The 17,215-nt window shown below is 39.0% G+C and overlaps 1 protein-coding gene across 5 annotated transcripts in view; it reads left to right on the top strand.

Moving 5' to 3' along the window:
* cep192 (centrosomal protein 192) overlaps nt 1–17,215 on the top strand; it is a 38,143-nt gene that overhangs the window by 17,687 nt on the left and 3,241 nt on the right. For 4 of the 5 annotated variants that reach the window (XM_086038668.1, XM_086038670.1, XM_086038669.1 and 1 more), the window contains 26 exons: nt 507–1,188; nt 1,381–1,572; nt 1,655–1,803; nt 2,019–2,249; nt 2,363–2,488; nt 2,683–2,823; nt 3,031–3,094; nt 3,494–3,633; nt 4,155–4,247; nt 4,484–4,602; nt 4,685–4,882; nt 4,992–5,082; nt 5,425–5,604; nt 5,729–5,989; nt 6,067–6,188; nt 6,371–6,480; nt 7,562–7,724; nt 9,357–9,447; nt 9,589–9,667; nt 10,703–10,826; nt 11,378–11,483; nt 11,562–11,787; nt 11,951–12,027; nt 13,086–13,181; nt 13,892–14,011; nt 15,780–15,892. In XM_086038668.1, coding sequence (XP_085894794.1) covers nt 507–1,188; nt 1,381–1,572; nt 1,655–1,803; nt 2,019–2,249; nt 2,363–2,488; nt 2,683–2,823; nt 3,031–3,094; nt 3,494–3,633; nt 4,155–4,247; nt 4,484–4,602; nt 4,685–4,882; nt 4,992–5,082; nt 5,425–5,604; nt 5,729–5,989; nt 6,067–6,188; nt 6,371–6,480; nt 7,562–7,724; nt 9,357–9,447; nt 9,589–9,667; nt 10,703–10,826; nt 11,378–11,483; nt 11,562–11,787; nt 11,951–12,027; nt 13,086–13,181; nt 13,892–14,011; nt 15,780–15,892 — 4,094 coding nt within the window. The remainder of the gene's footprint in view (nt 1–506; nt 1,189–1,380; nt 1,573–1,654; nt 1,804–2,018; nt 2,250–2,362; nt 2,489–2,682; nt 2,824–3,030; nt 3,095–3,493; nt 3,634–4,154; nt 4,248–4,483; nt 4,603–4,684; nt 4,883–4,991; nt 5,083–5,424; nt 5,605–5,728; nt 5,990–6,066; nt 6,189–6,370; nt 6,481–7,561; nt 7,725–9,356; nt 9,448–9,588; nt 9,668–10,702; nt 10,827–11,377; nt 11,484–11,561; nt 11,788–11,950; nt 12,028–13,085; nt 13,182–13,891; nt 14,012–15,779; nt 15,893–17,215) is intronic. The other variant, XM_086038671.1, reaches the window with a different exon arrangement.

Raw genomic sequence — 17,215 nt, 5'->3', positions numbered from 1 at the left:
TTTATTTGACATGGCGAAATAAAGAAAGCATGATTTCATCGGAATTCATTGTAACCTAACACGACCCTCATGGTGATGTTTCAAGCTATTCAGTTCTACATTATAGAAATAGGGTATTGAAACGTTTAAAATGCATAAATCAATATTTTAATGTCTTGCCCATTCCTACTTCAAATGATGGGTGACAAGTGAGAAGGGCATTTAATTTAAAAAGTGGAGTGCCCACTGTCCGCAGATCCCATCTCTTGTTTTGGTTTTGTCCTCCCACTCCCCCCTAATATACTAAGGTGGGGTTGTGTAGTATTATATAGCATTTTTTCTTTTCTCTGGCAGCAAAAGGTACTGAACATGAAAAAGAAATTGCTCAGTATCATTCAATATAGTATACAGGATATAGTGATTATAAATGAACTATTCTTAAATACTAATACTAACGTAAACATCTTTTATGCTAGCATTTTCCATGTTGATTCTTTTAATCATTTTTTCCCTTCTTTCCCCGATAGAGTGATTGTACCATGGCGCTCAGTACAACAATCATCAGGTTTAGTCCAACTCCGCCTGTGGAACAAGACCTACAGTCTAATGAGAATATGTGCATTCATTCCAAAAGCCTTGAAGAAGTGCAGCCGAAACACTCTAAAAGTCTGGAACAGTTACCAGCACAGCACTGTAAAAATTCAGAGACCTCGTGTGGCAGCGTTAACCTGAGCTGTACTCGTAGCCAGAGTGAATGTAGCTACGGCTGTCCTGATGATAAAACTGTTGGCCTTTCAGCAAACTGCAGGAACCCCAAGAACCTACCTGAGTCCAATGTAAAGCAGCTCACCAAGGTAGATTCAGGCTATATAAGTAATTCACACATTCCACAAAGTGGCACTACAGTAGCTCCTCAGATATCTGAACAGTGGGTAGCTGCCAGCTCTGTCCCGCCATTATTTCCTGGTGGCCTTAGTTTACCTCAGTCCTACTCATCAGAGGGACTACACCATGGGCCCGTGAAATTTAAGCCTCCGTATCCTGGCTTGATTGATTATCCTCACCAAGGAGGTCTGCAGTCCCTCTTGGCAGGCTCCCTTGTTAACTCCCAACTAACTCAGCAGTATTTGGGACCTGGTGCTCAAATAAATCCTGGGGTCTATCGTGTGGCAGCAACAGGAGCCGGTCACTACAGTGCGTCAGCTTCAGGCATGTTTTTTTTTTTCCCCATTCTTAGAAAGTATTAGTTTCAAATGAATGATTTCATTGTTACTTTAACTCTGTCTTATTTAAGATTGTCCTTTTTTTTTTTTTTTTTTTTTTTTTTTTGCTTCAATTGTATTTATTTTTTTTTTTATTTGTCTTCAATTGTATTTTTTTTTTTTTTTTTATTTATTAAAGATGTGGCCAATGGTGAGCCAACAGTGAGGCCCAGCCATCCAACAGCACAACCGCTGCGGATAGGTAGTGCTGCTGGGTCCTACCACCTGCCCACATCCACTCCGAGCCATTGTGATATAGGCATCCTAGGGAAACTCTACAGCCAATATGGCGGAGAACCAATGGGGGCAAGTTGTCTTGATGAGCTAAGAGGTAAAGGTCGATTTTAGTGTGATGTACAGTGGAGACCATATTTATGCTTATGTATTCTATCTGTATTTATTTATTTCTTCAGTTCAAGTGGTGGTGCCCGAGGAGCTCCGATTTCCGCATGCCTGTTGTGTCGGAATTGCTTCACAGACCTCCCTAAGCCTCTTCAACCCCTCTGAAAAATGGCAACGAGTGTCAATAACAGTTACAAGTCTGGCCATTGATGGAGAAAAGGTAGTCGTTTAGTGATGACTACATTTGAATTTGAATTATCTTAGAAATTGTTCCGAAACTCAGAACCCTTGTTGGGACCAACGTATAGCTGTTCTTAAAATATCATAAAACGGTGTACACTGATGTGACTGTGATGTCTGTTGTAAACATGTTGATAACATTATGCACTGGATTCATACCATAGTCTTATTTGTCCAATACTTTAATCACTGCAGGTGGATAGTTTGCCTTACCAATGGCTGATCATTAAGAACAAGACATTAATTGGCCCTAAAAGTACAGAAGAACAAAAAGTGTTGTTCATCCCTCCAAAGGCTGGTGTCTACCAGTGTGTCCTCAGTGTTTGCTCTTGGCCTGAATTTGCCAACACAGAACTGGCTGAGAGGGCCAATATTTTTGCCAGAAGGGTGGTGCTGGTTGCCATTGCAGAAAGTCCTTCAGTAGAGGTGAGCCAACTAGAGAATAATCTCTATTTCACCTTAATGTAAATTCAGCAAGATGAACTATCCTCCTCAACATGACTGACAGTATAAATCATGTACTGTGTTTTGTTCCTTAGGTTGAAGTAGGGGAATCTGGATGTTTGGATTTTGGAGATGTGCCAGGAGGCGGTTCCAAATCCCTTCTTCTGAAACTTATCAATATGACCCGAGCCACAGTGCCCATCCGACTTGTCATCAGTGCTGTAAGTCAACACGCAATGCGTGTCCTTTAGCACATGCACACACATCATTAGCTGCAGGGATACAGTCACCTCCAGTGGCAGCTATGTGATTCCAGCATGATGGATACAGCACATTCAGTAGCGTAGCAGGATTAGTTGGGATTGACCTGAACTAAACAAATGGGTATCCTCACATTCTACTTAAATTCTTTCAGAAGGCAACAGCATGGCGTTGCTTCTCAATGTCCAAACAGCACGTTTCCATAACATCAGAGGCAACACAACCATCAGATCATCTGGCCCCACTATCGGCTCCTTCTGTGGTGAATCACGTGTTGCATGCCAATTATGGAGAGGTTAGTGTCATTTTGAAGCTTTTCAACCTTTGTCAGCACTTTTGAATTGATGACTGAAGATGGCATTCATTTTTCATTTCTGTAAATTGAAGGCAATGAATCAAAACATTTAATTAGAATCATGAAGACTAGACAGGTTCAATCAGTTTCAGAGAGCAGCTCTGTAAAGTGACCTCACCTACCTATTTACTTTTTTTGTTTTTCTAGAATCCAGAGTGTTTTATGGTTTGGGTTCACTTCAAGGCTCTACAAAAGTATACAAGATCCTCAGGTACTTGGTCTTGGTTTATTATTTAACTTGTATTTTATGGCCCTAATTAATGTAATATGTTAATGTATTAAAATCTGTTATTTAAAGGAGACAAGCATTTTTTTTTCACAATTTAAAACAGTCCCCAGGTGTCTTAACATTTCAGTGGCATGCTTCCACCAAAATACGTCAAAGATCAAGAATTATATACATATTTCTTGCCATGGTGAAATTAGCTTGTGTCAGGGGTGGATTTGTCTCATGCCATGATCCAGGCATCATCCCAACCACATACTGCTGGCCCAAATAGCGAGGCCTGCTTTCCTTTGAATGACAACCAGCGGGCTGAATTCAGCTGATCAAGTTCTAATTTTCTGCTGTGGCCAAAACACAAACCTTTGCATACTGTATGTTTGTCAGGGGACTTGGGGCCAGCTGAAGAGTACAGCGCTCGTGTGGACATAGAAGTCGACTCCCCCGGTGCGAGTCATGCGATCAAAAGTGTTCCCATCAGAGCTAGGTCTGGAACTGCGAGGGTCCATGCACCAAAAGATCTGCAGGTACTATAGTCATGTTGATGGCTGTTTCCTGATGAATGATGTTTATTTAGTTCACAAGTGCATTTTATTTTTATTTTGCTCTAAATTTGTGTCCCTCTAACGAATTAGGACCGAGACCTTAATTGTGAAAGGGTCTACTGTTCAGTGGAATAATCTATCAACGTAATGAAGCCATAACTCCTGTAATTGTAGTTGATTGATACTTCTGATATTTGACATTGGTTCCTCTCTAATTGTTCAGGTCTCAACTTGACAAGCCATTAGCAACTCATTAATTAATCCCTCTATCTCTTAGTCTTTCACAATTGCACTCTCTGATATGCTCTAGCATATTGTATTTTTTAATACAAAAATGAACGTATTGCTTCTTACTAAAGAAATCGGTCTCTGTCTGTTCATATGATATCAGTAAGGCAGTTGGATCGTATTCACCCTGTCCTGAATACAAGTCCGTTGCTGGTTGGTTTTCTTTTTTGTTTTACTGATGCAATGTTGTTAGTGTTGATAACGTTTTGTTACAGACTGTCAGCCTACGTGCTCCACTGGGTAAATCTTGTCAAACGACACTGCCATTAAAGAATGCAGGGAACATTGACGTGTGGATGAAACTTAGGGTAATTATGATCATATACTTCTCTTCTTAGAGCGGAACTTTTGATGAGGCGCTGACATTGTGTGCCATTTTTTTTTTTGTGTGAAATTCAATCGGAAAGTTTTTTTTTTTTTTTTTTTTTTTTTTTTAAACTGATATTTACTTCCTTTGAAGCTTTTTACCTTTTTGTGACTACACTTTCCAACATTGAAATTATGTTGCCTTTTTATATTGCTCTCTTCTTGCTCTTTTTGATAGTGCAATGATGTTGAGGACTGTTTCTCAGTGACACCTGATGAACTGTTCCTCACAGTGGAAGAGGAACGAGGCATTGTGGTTTCATTTAAGGCATGGGGTGCCAAGAAATACAAAGAGAGGTATACAACACACAACTGTCAATTTTAAGAATTTGTGGAAATGGGTGTTTGTATTTCTCAATGTCAGATGTTTCTCTTACAGCCTTCTCACTATCTTGGTGCTGCCATCGGGGCCCCAGTATGAAGTAAAATTGAAAGGAGAGGTTATCTCTGGAGAATCTAGCAAACCTGTTGCCTCCGCTGCTCCTGTCATTACTTTTTACCAGGACAGTGATGTTCCACCAATTCTCTCTAACAAGCAATTTGTGGCCTGGGGAGGTGTCACCTTGGGGCGAGCAGTGTACGTAACTTTACAGCGTTTTGTTGTATTTACGATTATCTGATGATGGTCCATTGAGTAATTTATGTTCAGCAATGTACCGGTAACCATAATTTAACTTATTTTTCAGTCAACAGAAACTGGTTCTAAGAAACAATTCATCCAGTACCACGCAGCATCTTCGGTTACTTATTCGTGGTCAAGACCAGGACTGTTTTCAGGTAAATTGACAGAAATTGTGTAAACTGAATTTTAGTATTTTGCTTTTTTGTACAGTATCTTGTTTAAAACTACAGTGTCTGCATTTTGATCATTTCATTAATCACCTGCACTGTATTATACAGCACGTAGTCTTTTTTTTTTTTTTTCTTTTTTAATAATAAAGCTTGATCCTTTTCTGGGCACACATTAACATTTGATGTACTCTATAGTTATGTGGGGATGGATGCACATATCGTGTCTTGGTTAACCGTCTTATCCAAAGTTACCTTAGTAAATCAGGCAATATGACATCTGTAAAATTGTCAAATATATTATGTAAATTTATGACCCGTCTCTCTCAGCTGCAGAGTTTGTTCAGTCCAGAAGAGCGGTTGACCCGGCACGGAGAGCTATCCATTCGCCCACGAGAGGATGTGACTGTCCACCTGCTCTTTGCGCCGACAAGGGTGGCCTGCATGTTATCAAAGTTGGAGATCAAACAATCTGGAATCCGGCCATCACAACCAGGGGTCAAATTCACTGTGAGATTGTCTTTCTTTTTCATGACCGTTTTTCAAAGTTTTGAATCTTTTTATTATCAGTCTTGACAAGTTTACTATTGAGAAACTTGAATTACGGTCACATTCTGTTACTGTCTTTGCTCAGATTCCACTCTCGGGCTACGGTGGCACCAGCAACATAATTCTGGAGGACCAGAGGAAGCAGGCGGATGGCTATGTGGCAACAATGTCAGACATTGCTATTAACCACATTAGCAAGGTGTGCCTGTGTGTCAGAAACACTGGTTCCAGAGCAGCTTTTGTTAAAGCTGTGGCCTTCTCAGATGTAATGACTCGGTCAGTTATGGACATTTTTGTCATCCGCCTTGAGCCGTCACAGTTTGTACTAAAGGAAAGGACACAAGAGGTAGAGTGGACAACAGCCATTCTGATGTTGGGGTTAGGAAAACTAATATAACTATGGTTTGCTGTTTCCCCCCTCAGGTGATCACAGTGCTCTTGAAGTCTACCCAAAGAGAGCAAACTCTGTGTCAATCAGACACACCTCTTCTGACTACTATTGTTCTGTTTTGTGGCGATGAGGTCTCGAGGCAGCAATACAGAAGGTCATTTTTTGTATGACACTAGATTGATCTTTAAAAAGAGAAGATTAATACGTTTCTCTTTTTTTAATACATTGTTCCTTTCAAGATTGCAAAGGCTAACTATTTTCAGATTGTGTACTTTTGTACAGAAGCATCTTTTGTTCCCGCTGTGTTTTTTATTTATTTTTTGGGTTCCGTTTCAGACTGCTTCAAAGCAAACCAGACTCTGGGCAGAAAGTGCTTGCTGAAAACAGTTTACTGAAAAACATTGAATTCAATGAGAAGTTCCTGGGAGAGGAGATCATTACAGAGCGTAAGATGTCTCAAAGAATAAAACAAATTATCCTGCCTTTTTGCTCTAACATGTCGAAGCTTTGGCTTGTGATCTGTTGCAAGCAAATGAACCTTATTGAAGGATATACAATACAACTTTATTTGAGTAGCGCATTTCATTTACAGTTACAGCCGTATCAAAGCACTTCACATTACAATAACGAAATAGCAATAATATAACGTATAGTAATATAAGTGAAAGCAATAAATTAAAACACAAATTACCCTACAGTGGTACCTCTACTTACGAAATTAATTGGTTCTGGAAGAAATTTCTTAAGTAGAACATTTTGTAAGTGGGGACATGTTTTCCATGTAAATGCCTTAATCTGTTTTGTAACTTGAAAATTTCGTATAAAGAGACGTTCGTGAGTACAGGTACCACTGTATAGAGTATACACAGGAAAACAGCAGAAAACTATCAGTCTCACGTCGGTTCATAAGCAAAAGAATAGAAATGTGTCTTCAAACGGGTTTTAAAAATGGACAAAGACAAGTGTTCCCTTTTGGAGTCTTTCACCTTTCTTTGCTCACAGCACCAGCAGTCTTTTAGGATTTGTTAAGAGCTCTGCAGTCTGTCTCTTTTCCACCGGCGTTCAGCTTTGCGGCATTCTTGTTCAAATGCACGAGTTCCCTCATCAAACCATGGCTCTGGTCTTGCTTTTGGCTGCATAATTTTTAATGGAGCCACAGAATCCAATATATTACGGCAAGATGAGTGGAACCAAGTGTTGAGTTCCTCTGTGTTTGAAGAGGGAACATAAAGCTGATCAAAGGCATCAGAGAACTGACTAGCAGTGAGGGGGTTAAAAATCCGACGGCTGCACTCACTAGCGGTAGTTTTAACAGCAACACAGGAAATCTTTACATCAAAGAGCACAGTCATTCGATTAGAAATTACATTGTCCAACACTTTCAAATTTGAGACCGATAGACCAAAAGCAAGGACAAGATCTAAAGTGTCTCCTTGTTTGTGAGTGGGGCCATACATGCACTTGCAATGCAATACATGCTCTGAATCACTGGGTTCTGTTAAATTTACTTTTGTTACTTTCTCATAGCGTTTGACCTGCCACAGCGGCCAAATGAAGCCTACATCTTCTATGGACACATGAGCAAAGTGGCAGTGTCATTACTCGGAAGCATATCCAGCAAGCAGTGTGAGCAGAGCAACATCACTGAGATGATGCTGACCCCTACTAAACAAGACGTGCTAACAGACAGGTAATATCCATTTGATAATGTCAGCTTTCACAATCCTGGTGCATTGACCAAGACTGGGGGCATCTGAATACCTATAATCTGAAATGGCATTATTGATTATACAATGGAGGTTTGTTACTTGAGTCAATCATTCATTATGTGTTATTGGAATTGTGGGGGTTTGACCACCACTACTATTGCAGCCGAAATGACTAAATTCCTCTTGTTATGCCTGTCACAGTACATTTTTAGGACAATATATTTTTCCAGAAACTATCCTGATTAACGGTGGTATCAGGTTTTTTTTTTCTTTTTATGCCACTGATGTGTGATACAGTATTACAATAAAAATAAAGTAAATACATATTATTAGAAGTTATCTTTCAATTCTCAAGAATATTGGATATTTACATTGAAGTGTAGAACAGGGGTGGGCAATTCCGGTCCTCAAGGGCCGGTATCCTGCATGTTTTATGTCACCCTGCTGCAACCCACCTGATTCAAATGATCAGGATCATTATTCAGCTTCTGCAGACCTTGCTGATTGTATACTCAACAAAAATATAAACACAACACTAGTTTTTGGTCCCTTTTTATGAGATGAACTCAAAGGTCTAAAACATTTTCCACATACACAATATCACCATTTCTCTCAAATATTGTTCACAAACCAGTCTATATCTGTGATAGTGAGCACTTCTCTTTGCCAAGATAATCAATCCCACCTCACCGGGGGAAAAAAATAGGAGCAAAATCAAAAATGTTGTGTTAATAGTCGCAAATCTGTTTTAAAGCACAATTTGTTTTCCCTTTTGTGCAGTTCCAGCACCCTCTGGTGGTTAGTTTTTCATGCAGATTAATTTGATGCCACCTGTTTAAGACCCACTTTAACAGACTGGCCAAGCCTACTTCTTTGTGGTGTTATGCAGAAAAACAGAATATAGATTTTTTTTTTTTTTTTTTTTTTTTTTTTTTTTTTTTTAACAGCATCGTGAGCTTTATTACAGTATCGAGAGCTTTTTATATATTTCCATCCTCCCAACAATATTGTGATGATTATCGTAACGTGAGGTTCATAGTGTGATATTATTGTATCATGACATTTGGATATTGTGACATCCCTACCTGTTGCGAGTCACTTGAAGTTCATGTTTTGTCGTAGTGAATGTTCGCGAAACTGATAATGCATAAACAAAAATGAAATGTTACAGAGGTAGAGTATAGCATCATTGTGCCGGCTATCGTTTGCCCTAAAGCTTTACTAGACCCAGCTACGCCTCATTAATAAATGAGAAAAAGAGTTGCGTGTGCTTATGAACGGACATAAACCATGCAAACCGAACTGAAACAGTCGAACCAAATCGGGTTTTTTTTCAAAAGCCTTTCCACCTCTTGTGTGGATGTGTACATGTGAGTGCCGACTCTCACCGCAACATGACAGACAGGAGAGGGGAAAAAGCAGCGCAAATGAATCTTGACGTATGTAAACAAACACGCATGTAAATGACCATTTATCGAGTCAGGAAAAACGACCATGTCCTTTTTATTCATCGAATGACAATTCAATATTGTAATTATTGTGACAGGCCCGGAATTTTTGTGCCGCCATGTTAACGTTCACATCTTCTGTTTTGCTGTTGTATTCATTGCTAGTGACGTGGAAAATGGTAACGTGTCTTTGGATGTGCTGCCAGTAAAGGGTCCCCAAGGTCCGGCAATTAGAGTGACAGGGTCCTCCATAAAGGTACCATAAAACCTCCATGATTTTGTTCAGTAATTTTGTTTTATCAGTGGAGTTTTGACGTGTGTGTGTGTGTATGTATATGTATATGTATATATATATATTTTTTGGTATTCACTTTGTTTCTTTTGTTTTACACCATAGGCCCCAGACCCAGCACCTAGAGAGTCAGAGTCATGGACTCTCCATCCAGAACAGCTTGTCCTCGCAGCTCCCACTATGAGTGAGTGTTCTCACTCACTCTCGCTCTTATGAAAACCTGCATTCATACGGTTGTGTAAACCACAGAAAAGTTATGGAAATTGAAAATGCATTTACAAGGTCCGTGAAAAGTTGATGGAAAAATAACTTTTAAGTTTAAAATTTAGCAAAAGTTGTGGAAAAATTGCGTGGCTAATTTTTCAATAGGTGAAACATGAATAAAACTGTAATGTAAAATTACAATTGACACGGAAGTGCACTTTAATGTATTAATAGTGTGACATTTCATGAAATTAGTGTGAAGTAAACTAGTTGACCATTCACCGCCACTCTCAATCAATTTTCTCCGCTCAATGTAAATTTTGAAATTTCATATTTACCAAGAACATGTAGTTTAAATTAGGGTTTTTTTAAAGAAGTTTTAAACTTTGGCTTCTGAAAGGCATGCAGAATGCAGACTTTTCTCCAAGCCTTTTGACGTCACCAACATGCAAGAAATGGCACTGGTAAGCCTTATGAAAACTCACAAGGCCCATGCTGCAGTGGCTGCAATTTCAACTTCAGGGCAGACAACTTGGATGTGTCGAACGTTATGTTAACAAAAGCTCCGAAAACTGAAGTTTTGTGGAAATTTACTTTTAATGCCCATGAGTAAAAGTCGTCGGAAGTAGTAGTTCGTCTTTTCCAGATAATGTTTCCCGACAGCCAGGTTGCTTGGGGATTTGCATGTGATGAGGAAAATTATGTACATATATATATATATATATTTTTTTTTATTATGTTGACACAGCATGGATATCAGGAGATTGCATTCCTAGCTAGCCCTAAAGCACGTTTTTGTTCTCATTTTCTCTTGCTTTCTGTGATGGAGAGAGGTCAGGTGATTCATCTGTTAGCATATAAAGATATATCTGGAGTCAAATTTTTGTGTGTGTGTTTATACATACGTGTGTCACATATGTATACGACTTTGAGCATATACTGTGCACTTTTGAGAGTTGTCTACAAATGTAAATTGCATATAAATAAAATCCATTATTATCATTGGTTATTTTAGATGCGGTGGCAAGCACAAATCAGGTCCAGATCAAGAACAATACCTCCAGAAAGTTGAGTTTTGATTTGTCCTGGCCTGCTCATTACCTGACCATTACGCCTCAGCATGGAGTCATCGAGCCACAGTAAGAATAAATGAATTGCAATCGACACATTTTGAATTTAGAAAAATGTTGTCAAGGTATATGATGTACTTATAAGTTATGGTTTTTGGTGTAACAAAAATTCCTGTGACTGCATTTTACTCAAAATTGCTTTGCATACAATTTGTGTTCAACTATACATTCACAGAATACGTTAAAAACACCTTTTAAAATGCTCTAAAAAAAAATAATAAACGGTAATCAATGTGCCTTTACAATAATTTTACACCACTTCCTACTTTTAAGTAATTTGCCGTCTGACGGTATCAGTCAAAATTCATCATTTTTGTAAAGGCCTAGTTGATACAGTTGAGTTACGGTATTGTATCTAAGGATAATGTGCACGAGGAGTCTCCAAGTCCGGTCCTCGGGTCCCCCTATCCAGGTTTATATGCTGGATAGTGGCACCCTTGGACCGGACCCTGCTGTAAACATACCTAAGTTTGTCTGGCAAGTGTATAAATGCACTGTGCTAGCAGCAATGCTAAGGGGTAAATTTATAGTTAAGTGTCTTAATACTTTTTCAATTTTAGGTGTCACCTGCAGATTTTAATCAGCCCCAACCCTTCACTTGCAAGCAAATCTGATATGCTCCCTTGGAACGGGAAGATATATGTCCAGTGTGACGGGCAACAGAAGGTACAGGAATTTAATAAACAATCAAGCAACCATGACTTGTTTAGCTTTTTAATGATGTTTCAAACATGTTATTTGCAGCTGATCAAGGTCCAGATCCGTGGAGATCTGGCACTGGATGTTTCCGCTGCCCCAGCAGATGCAACTCTGTCAGCACTATCCCCTCATGCTGCCACACCTATATTGCCTCCCGTCATAACCTCAAAGTCCGTGCTACCCTTGCCACCACTGCAGTTACCTCAAGCTCTGGTTGAGATCAACAACAAAAACATCATCTTTCCCAACACACCTTCAGGAGAAACATCAGGTTGGGCTACCACTGTCCTGTCCTAATATTCATCTCAGCGTTTATGTAATGAATGAAGTATGTACACTCCTGCAACCATACTCTGCAGGACATTTTAAAATAGGGATTTAAAATTATAATCTCCCACAGCCTACTGTATATTGTCTATCTTCCTGCATTCTAGAGGCACAGTTGGAGGTGGAGAATGGAGAAATGGAAGTGAGGTGGTACATATCATCATTTGCTCCTCCTTACGTTAAGGTGATGCTTTTTTTTGTGTAATACCTAAACACCCCCCCCCCCCCCTTCAACTTAATTGCGTTTTGCTGTTTCGCATAGTGGAACCTTGAAAGTCAACTACCCAAAAATCTAAGGCCAGGTTCACACCGCAGGTCTAAATTCTCAATTCAGATTTTTGGGGAAAATACGATTACATTATAAATAAGACCTCAGTCTGTCTGGTATGTTGACCCCAAAGTGACCCACATGCGCAGAAGAAGAGACAATGTCACTCATGACAGTGTTTACAGAAGTAAATGTGGTCCAGCATGTTAGAGCATTTCTACAATGAAAGGATTCTGTAGGAAGTAGAAATACAGTATTTGGGGGGAAATGACGAGGCGAGGCATTTCGATCTCATTTCATGGAGATGCCATTAAAATTGACGTTATGTCATTACCGCGCGTAAAAAATGTCTGTGTAGCTGAATCACTACTATCACCACAGATGTCCATGTTATGCTTCATGTTTCAAGTGGGATTAAATTAAAGTCAAATATAAATCAGTACCGTTACTACAAATTCGCAGATTCATGGACGATCAGCCTGTCTGTCTCCCAGGCACAGAGCGCATGTTTGGCTTTTGATGGTGTATAGGTTGGATGTACAGCGGCTGAAATAAGTATTTAACACGTCACCTTTTTTATCACTTAATAGCTTTCCAAAGGTGCTATTGACATATTTTTACCAGATGTTGGAAATAACCCAAGCAATCCATACATCCAAAGGAAGCAGAACAAATATGCTCAAAAATTGTGTGCAATAATGGGAAATGACACATTGACAAATTTCATGTGAATGTCCCGCAAACACATCGGGTGTGACGTAGTTTCTTCTTCTGCACATGCGGGCCACTTTGACGACGCATGTGTTCATACAGCAGACATGACCGAGGTCGCATTTTAATGTAATATGAACACTTGCACAAAAAAATCGGATTTTTTTCAAAAAAATCCGAATTGAGCATTAAGACCTGCGGTGTGAACCTAGCCTAAGTTAAAAGCAGTAACTCAGACTATGATCCCTTCTTTCTTTCCTCAGGGTGTTGATAACAGTTGTGATGTATATCGGGCCACCTACACAGCTTTTAGGTGTTCTAAAATCTCAGGCACTTTGGGAGCTCATGAGAAGATGCAGGTAATGACAAGAACAGTATAAGTTGCATGCATATTACAACACCTCATCAGTTGTTTTTGTTGAATGTTTTTTATTGATGTATAGTAAACCAGCATGTAAAGTGAGAATAGTGTTTATTGCCATTGTTAGGTTTACATGTGCAAAGAATTGAAAACAATAGAGCACAAGGCATAATTTAAGCATTTGAAGGGAACACTTGAGTAAAGCTTGTCAACAATTTTCTGTTATATTGCCTTATATTTAAAGTAGTTGCTTGAAAGTAAATGTTATTTTGATGTAAAATGTATGCAGTGGCAAGATGCTGTTTTTAATAGGTTTTCAGACACTAAACTATACCACTTTACTACACACATTAAAAACAAATACTGTAATCCTTGATTTTAATGTGAAAAGGACAACACAAAGATTGCATTCTTATTGAGCTTTCTAATCATGTAGCTGTTTTTTTTAAAGGAATTTAGTTCCACATTATGCTAGGTTCCTCATTCTTAAATATTCCCAGTAAATTCATAGCCTCATAGCATAATGGCAAGTCATTTTTAATGTGCAACAGTATCGATAATACCAGTATAGTTAAAAAAAAAAAAAAAAAAAGAAAAATATTGTAATATTAATAAAATATTTTTTCTTGTTTTTTCAAAAGGTTTGAGTATGACTTTGGGAACTATGCTGTTAGGCGGATGATATGGGTTTCTTCTGTTCTCTTGCAGGTGCCTATTACATTCCTGCCAAGGGACAGAGGCGAATATGCTCAGTTTTGGGATTTGGAGTGCCATTCCTTGTCTGAGCCCTCACAGAAATCCAGAATCCGCTTTCAACTATGTGGCAAGGTGATTGCTTATCGATTTGTCTATACTATGATTATGGGGTTCTCAACTGGTCTCATCCTGTAACCCAAATAATCCATTCTATTCTAAAGTCAAAACCAATACCAATTCATCTCAACTCAATAATTGATAAAGTAGATATACTGGATTATAATTTAGTAAAATATTACTTTGGCTGTCGTTAAGATCATAAATTGCTATTTTGAATATCAAAAAATGTTAAATAGAAAAGCGAAAGTTGGCGGTTCTACTCACAGACGTTTAGCAGGTGATGGATGGTGGTGTAGTACGGTGCCAAATATTTATTCATCCATCAGATTTATACTGCTTATCCTGTTTAAAGAGATACTTCACATATTTATACATTTTCAGCAATAAAAGGTTAACATTTTGTCTATAATTTGATAACTTAATTTCATCATGGACATTTAATAACTTTAAAACATGTTTTTAAAAATAATATAGCTGGCCGCAATGGTCATTGCACACTAGACAACCTTAATGCATGTAAATGTTCGACTAGACTGCACAATGTTAAATCCTGAAAGAATGAAGTCATATTTCCAGCCAATACTATGTAGTAAGTCTACCGAGTGGTATCCACCTTTTGATGTGAACGATACAGCGCTGACTGGTCTTTTAATGGCACAAAATACACTTTGGGGAGCGAGCAATTACATGGTGCTCATTCGCTCGCGAGCCACAAATGCATGGACAATGCCTGGAATTAATACAGAATGTCCTCCTAACATACGCACATGATGAACTGAGAGTGCTGCTTTGGTCCAGCGTCTCAGCGGCTTCATTAACCCATTATAGTTTGAAGCCCCTCGTGAGACATCTCTCTAAAACCTACGGTCGTCTTTGGAGTCACCCTTGAAAACCTGATATTTTCGTCACCTACAAAATAATTAATATCTCAGCCCCTGTAGCAGATGGAAACATAATTCCCCCCAAATTTTAGATCTTAGACATGTGGCTTTCACACATGCCCGAGTTTATTAATCTTTACTGTTTCAATCGAAGATGCAAGTGAAGCGCTATTTTAATTTTAAAAAATCGAGTGGTAATTACCTTGCTATATTCTCTTACAAAGATGTTGAAATCATCATTGTCTACGAACATGCATCACGTTTGGATGTTTTCACGGCTTTAAAGTCCCGAGCGTGTCATCTCTATCACTGCTGTGACTTATACCAGAGCTCCCGCGATAGACTGTGCCTCTGTTACACCTCGAAAGAATTCCGGATATCCTCCGAAAACTCACGACAGCATCACATGTATATTCTGATGCATTTCATTGGCTAAAGGACAGAGAATTGGATTTAAAAAAGAAAATGACGTACACGCTCTCCCGGCTTTAAGGGGAGAAACATGCAACAGCGCTCCCCTCTTTAGTGGTAGAAACGCGGTTATATGCTCCCGTCCTTAATGGGTTAACCAGTGTGGCTCTGCTCGCGTTATGGGCATAAGTCATAAGCCGCCACTTGCGCTGCGTCACGTATAGCGAAGGGAGAGCAACCACAAATCCTCCCTCATGCAGTTAAGCTAGTCTCCCACCTCTTGCTTGTTCAAAATACTCGGCATTACTCCTTCGTGTAATGTGTGTAATGGGCATTTAGTGACATTGGCAAAAGGTGTGAAATAATTCAAGTTACATTTTACTGGATAATTAAATGGTGGCAGTATGCCTCACCCCTTCTTTGGTAGTCTGCAGTATTGACAGTATTGTATTAGAAGGAACTGCTCCAACTTATATCGCTGTCTGTAGGGGATCAAGTCTGGACCAATAGAAGGACATCAGGAAGGAGATTGCTCGTTGGTAAGAACAGAGGCCACAGTTAAGTCAAGGAAGAAAGCTGAAATGGCCATGGCCAAAGCCAGGTATGAGCTACTTCACTGTGATCATCCACTTCAGGTTCATGTTAAACGACCTATAGTACACCAAACATTTTATAACTAACTAAACTAAATTAGTTAGTGCACTGTGCTGAGTCATGGGAGAGAGGAAAGTACTGCAAAAAAAAAGAGAAAATGGAGATGAGGAGCATCATGGTGAAAAGCTTGTACCTTGAAAGGAATCAACCATTATCTGGACTTGTTTCAGATTGAAGACGAGCGACATTAAACAAGATATTTTATTTTTTATTATCATTTAAGGCTGGGTGATAATCCAATATTAGTGTATATCGTGATACACGTGATCAATGTCAATAAAAAATTCCTTTGATAAATAGTTTGATAGGGAAAAAATCGGGAAGCAAACCCAGCATTTGTGTTGTTGGCAGAGCGTTAGATTTGTGCAACAATTACAAGTACATATTGTATGTAGGAGATTTTGAGCACAGAAGCGTGTTTTGAGCGCTGCCCGCTCCGAACACAAAGAAGAAACGGCTAAACCAGCAGACAAGAAGTGTGTGTGTGTGTGCGCGTGTGGCGTGGAACGAGAGTGTGGCGTAACTTAATTCGAATAAATGACCAATCGACTCAGTACAGCTCTTGCAATAAGATTATATTTTGCAAACTAACCCAATTAAACACCTCCGGATGGACGCGTGGTGTTCAAGTAAAGGAGTTCCCTGTCCTTTACGTGCTCTAGCTCCGGTGTTAGCCAGCTCCGGCTCTCAGCATTGCAACTCAAGTCAAAATCAGACAAGTAAAATAGGAATGGTCTATGGGAATAGTGAGTCTGCTAAAAATGGGATAAAGATGCCTTAAGACAGTTGGTCAAGTGTAATGCATACACTGCAAAAGAGTTTTAGTTCACTACACTTACATTGTACAAGCATTGAACGGAGGTTAATGTAACTATCACCGCCACTCCTTTGGGGTAGCGCCTTGCGCAGATAAACATTTATGGTGCACTGCTTGGAGGAGCAACTTTTCCCATTCCACTACATTACACAAAAACGGTTCATTGCTTCTCCTATTTTAAATACGTAGAAAAAAAATCAGTAATTGTTAACATTGACTGATATGAAATGGTTTCATTGTGAATCATTTTTCAGCCAAATTGCCCAGCCCTACTAAACAAATTGTTTAAAAAGGCATTTATTTAAACTTTATACTGACCACTTTATTTAACTTTTTCATAGTTGCGTTGACCTCTTAATAAAGATTAGATATTATGTGCTAATATTTAATATATTCTTTTTTTTTTTACCTCCGGGTCCTTATTTTAAATCAACCAAAAAAAATCATTACTTA

The sequence above is a fragment of the Filicampus tigris genome, chromosome 8 (assembly GCF_054856515.1).
Source record: "Filicampus tigris isolate MCC_2025a chromosome 8, RoL_Ftig_1.0, whole genome shotgun sequence".
Taxonomy (NCBI): domain Eukaryota; kingdom Metazoa; phylum Chordata; class Actinopteri; order Syngnathiformes; family Syngnathidae; genus Filicampus; species Filicampus tigris.
Note: the sequence above shows the minus strand (reverse complement) of the source record. Positions and strands in the feature narration are given on the sequence as shown.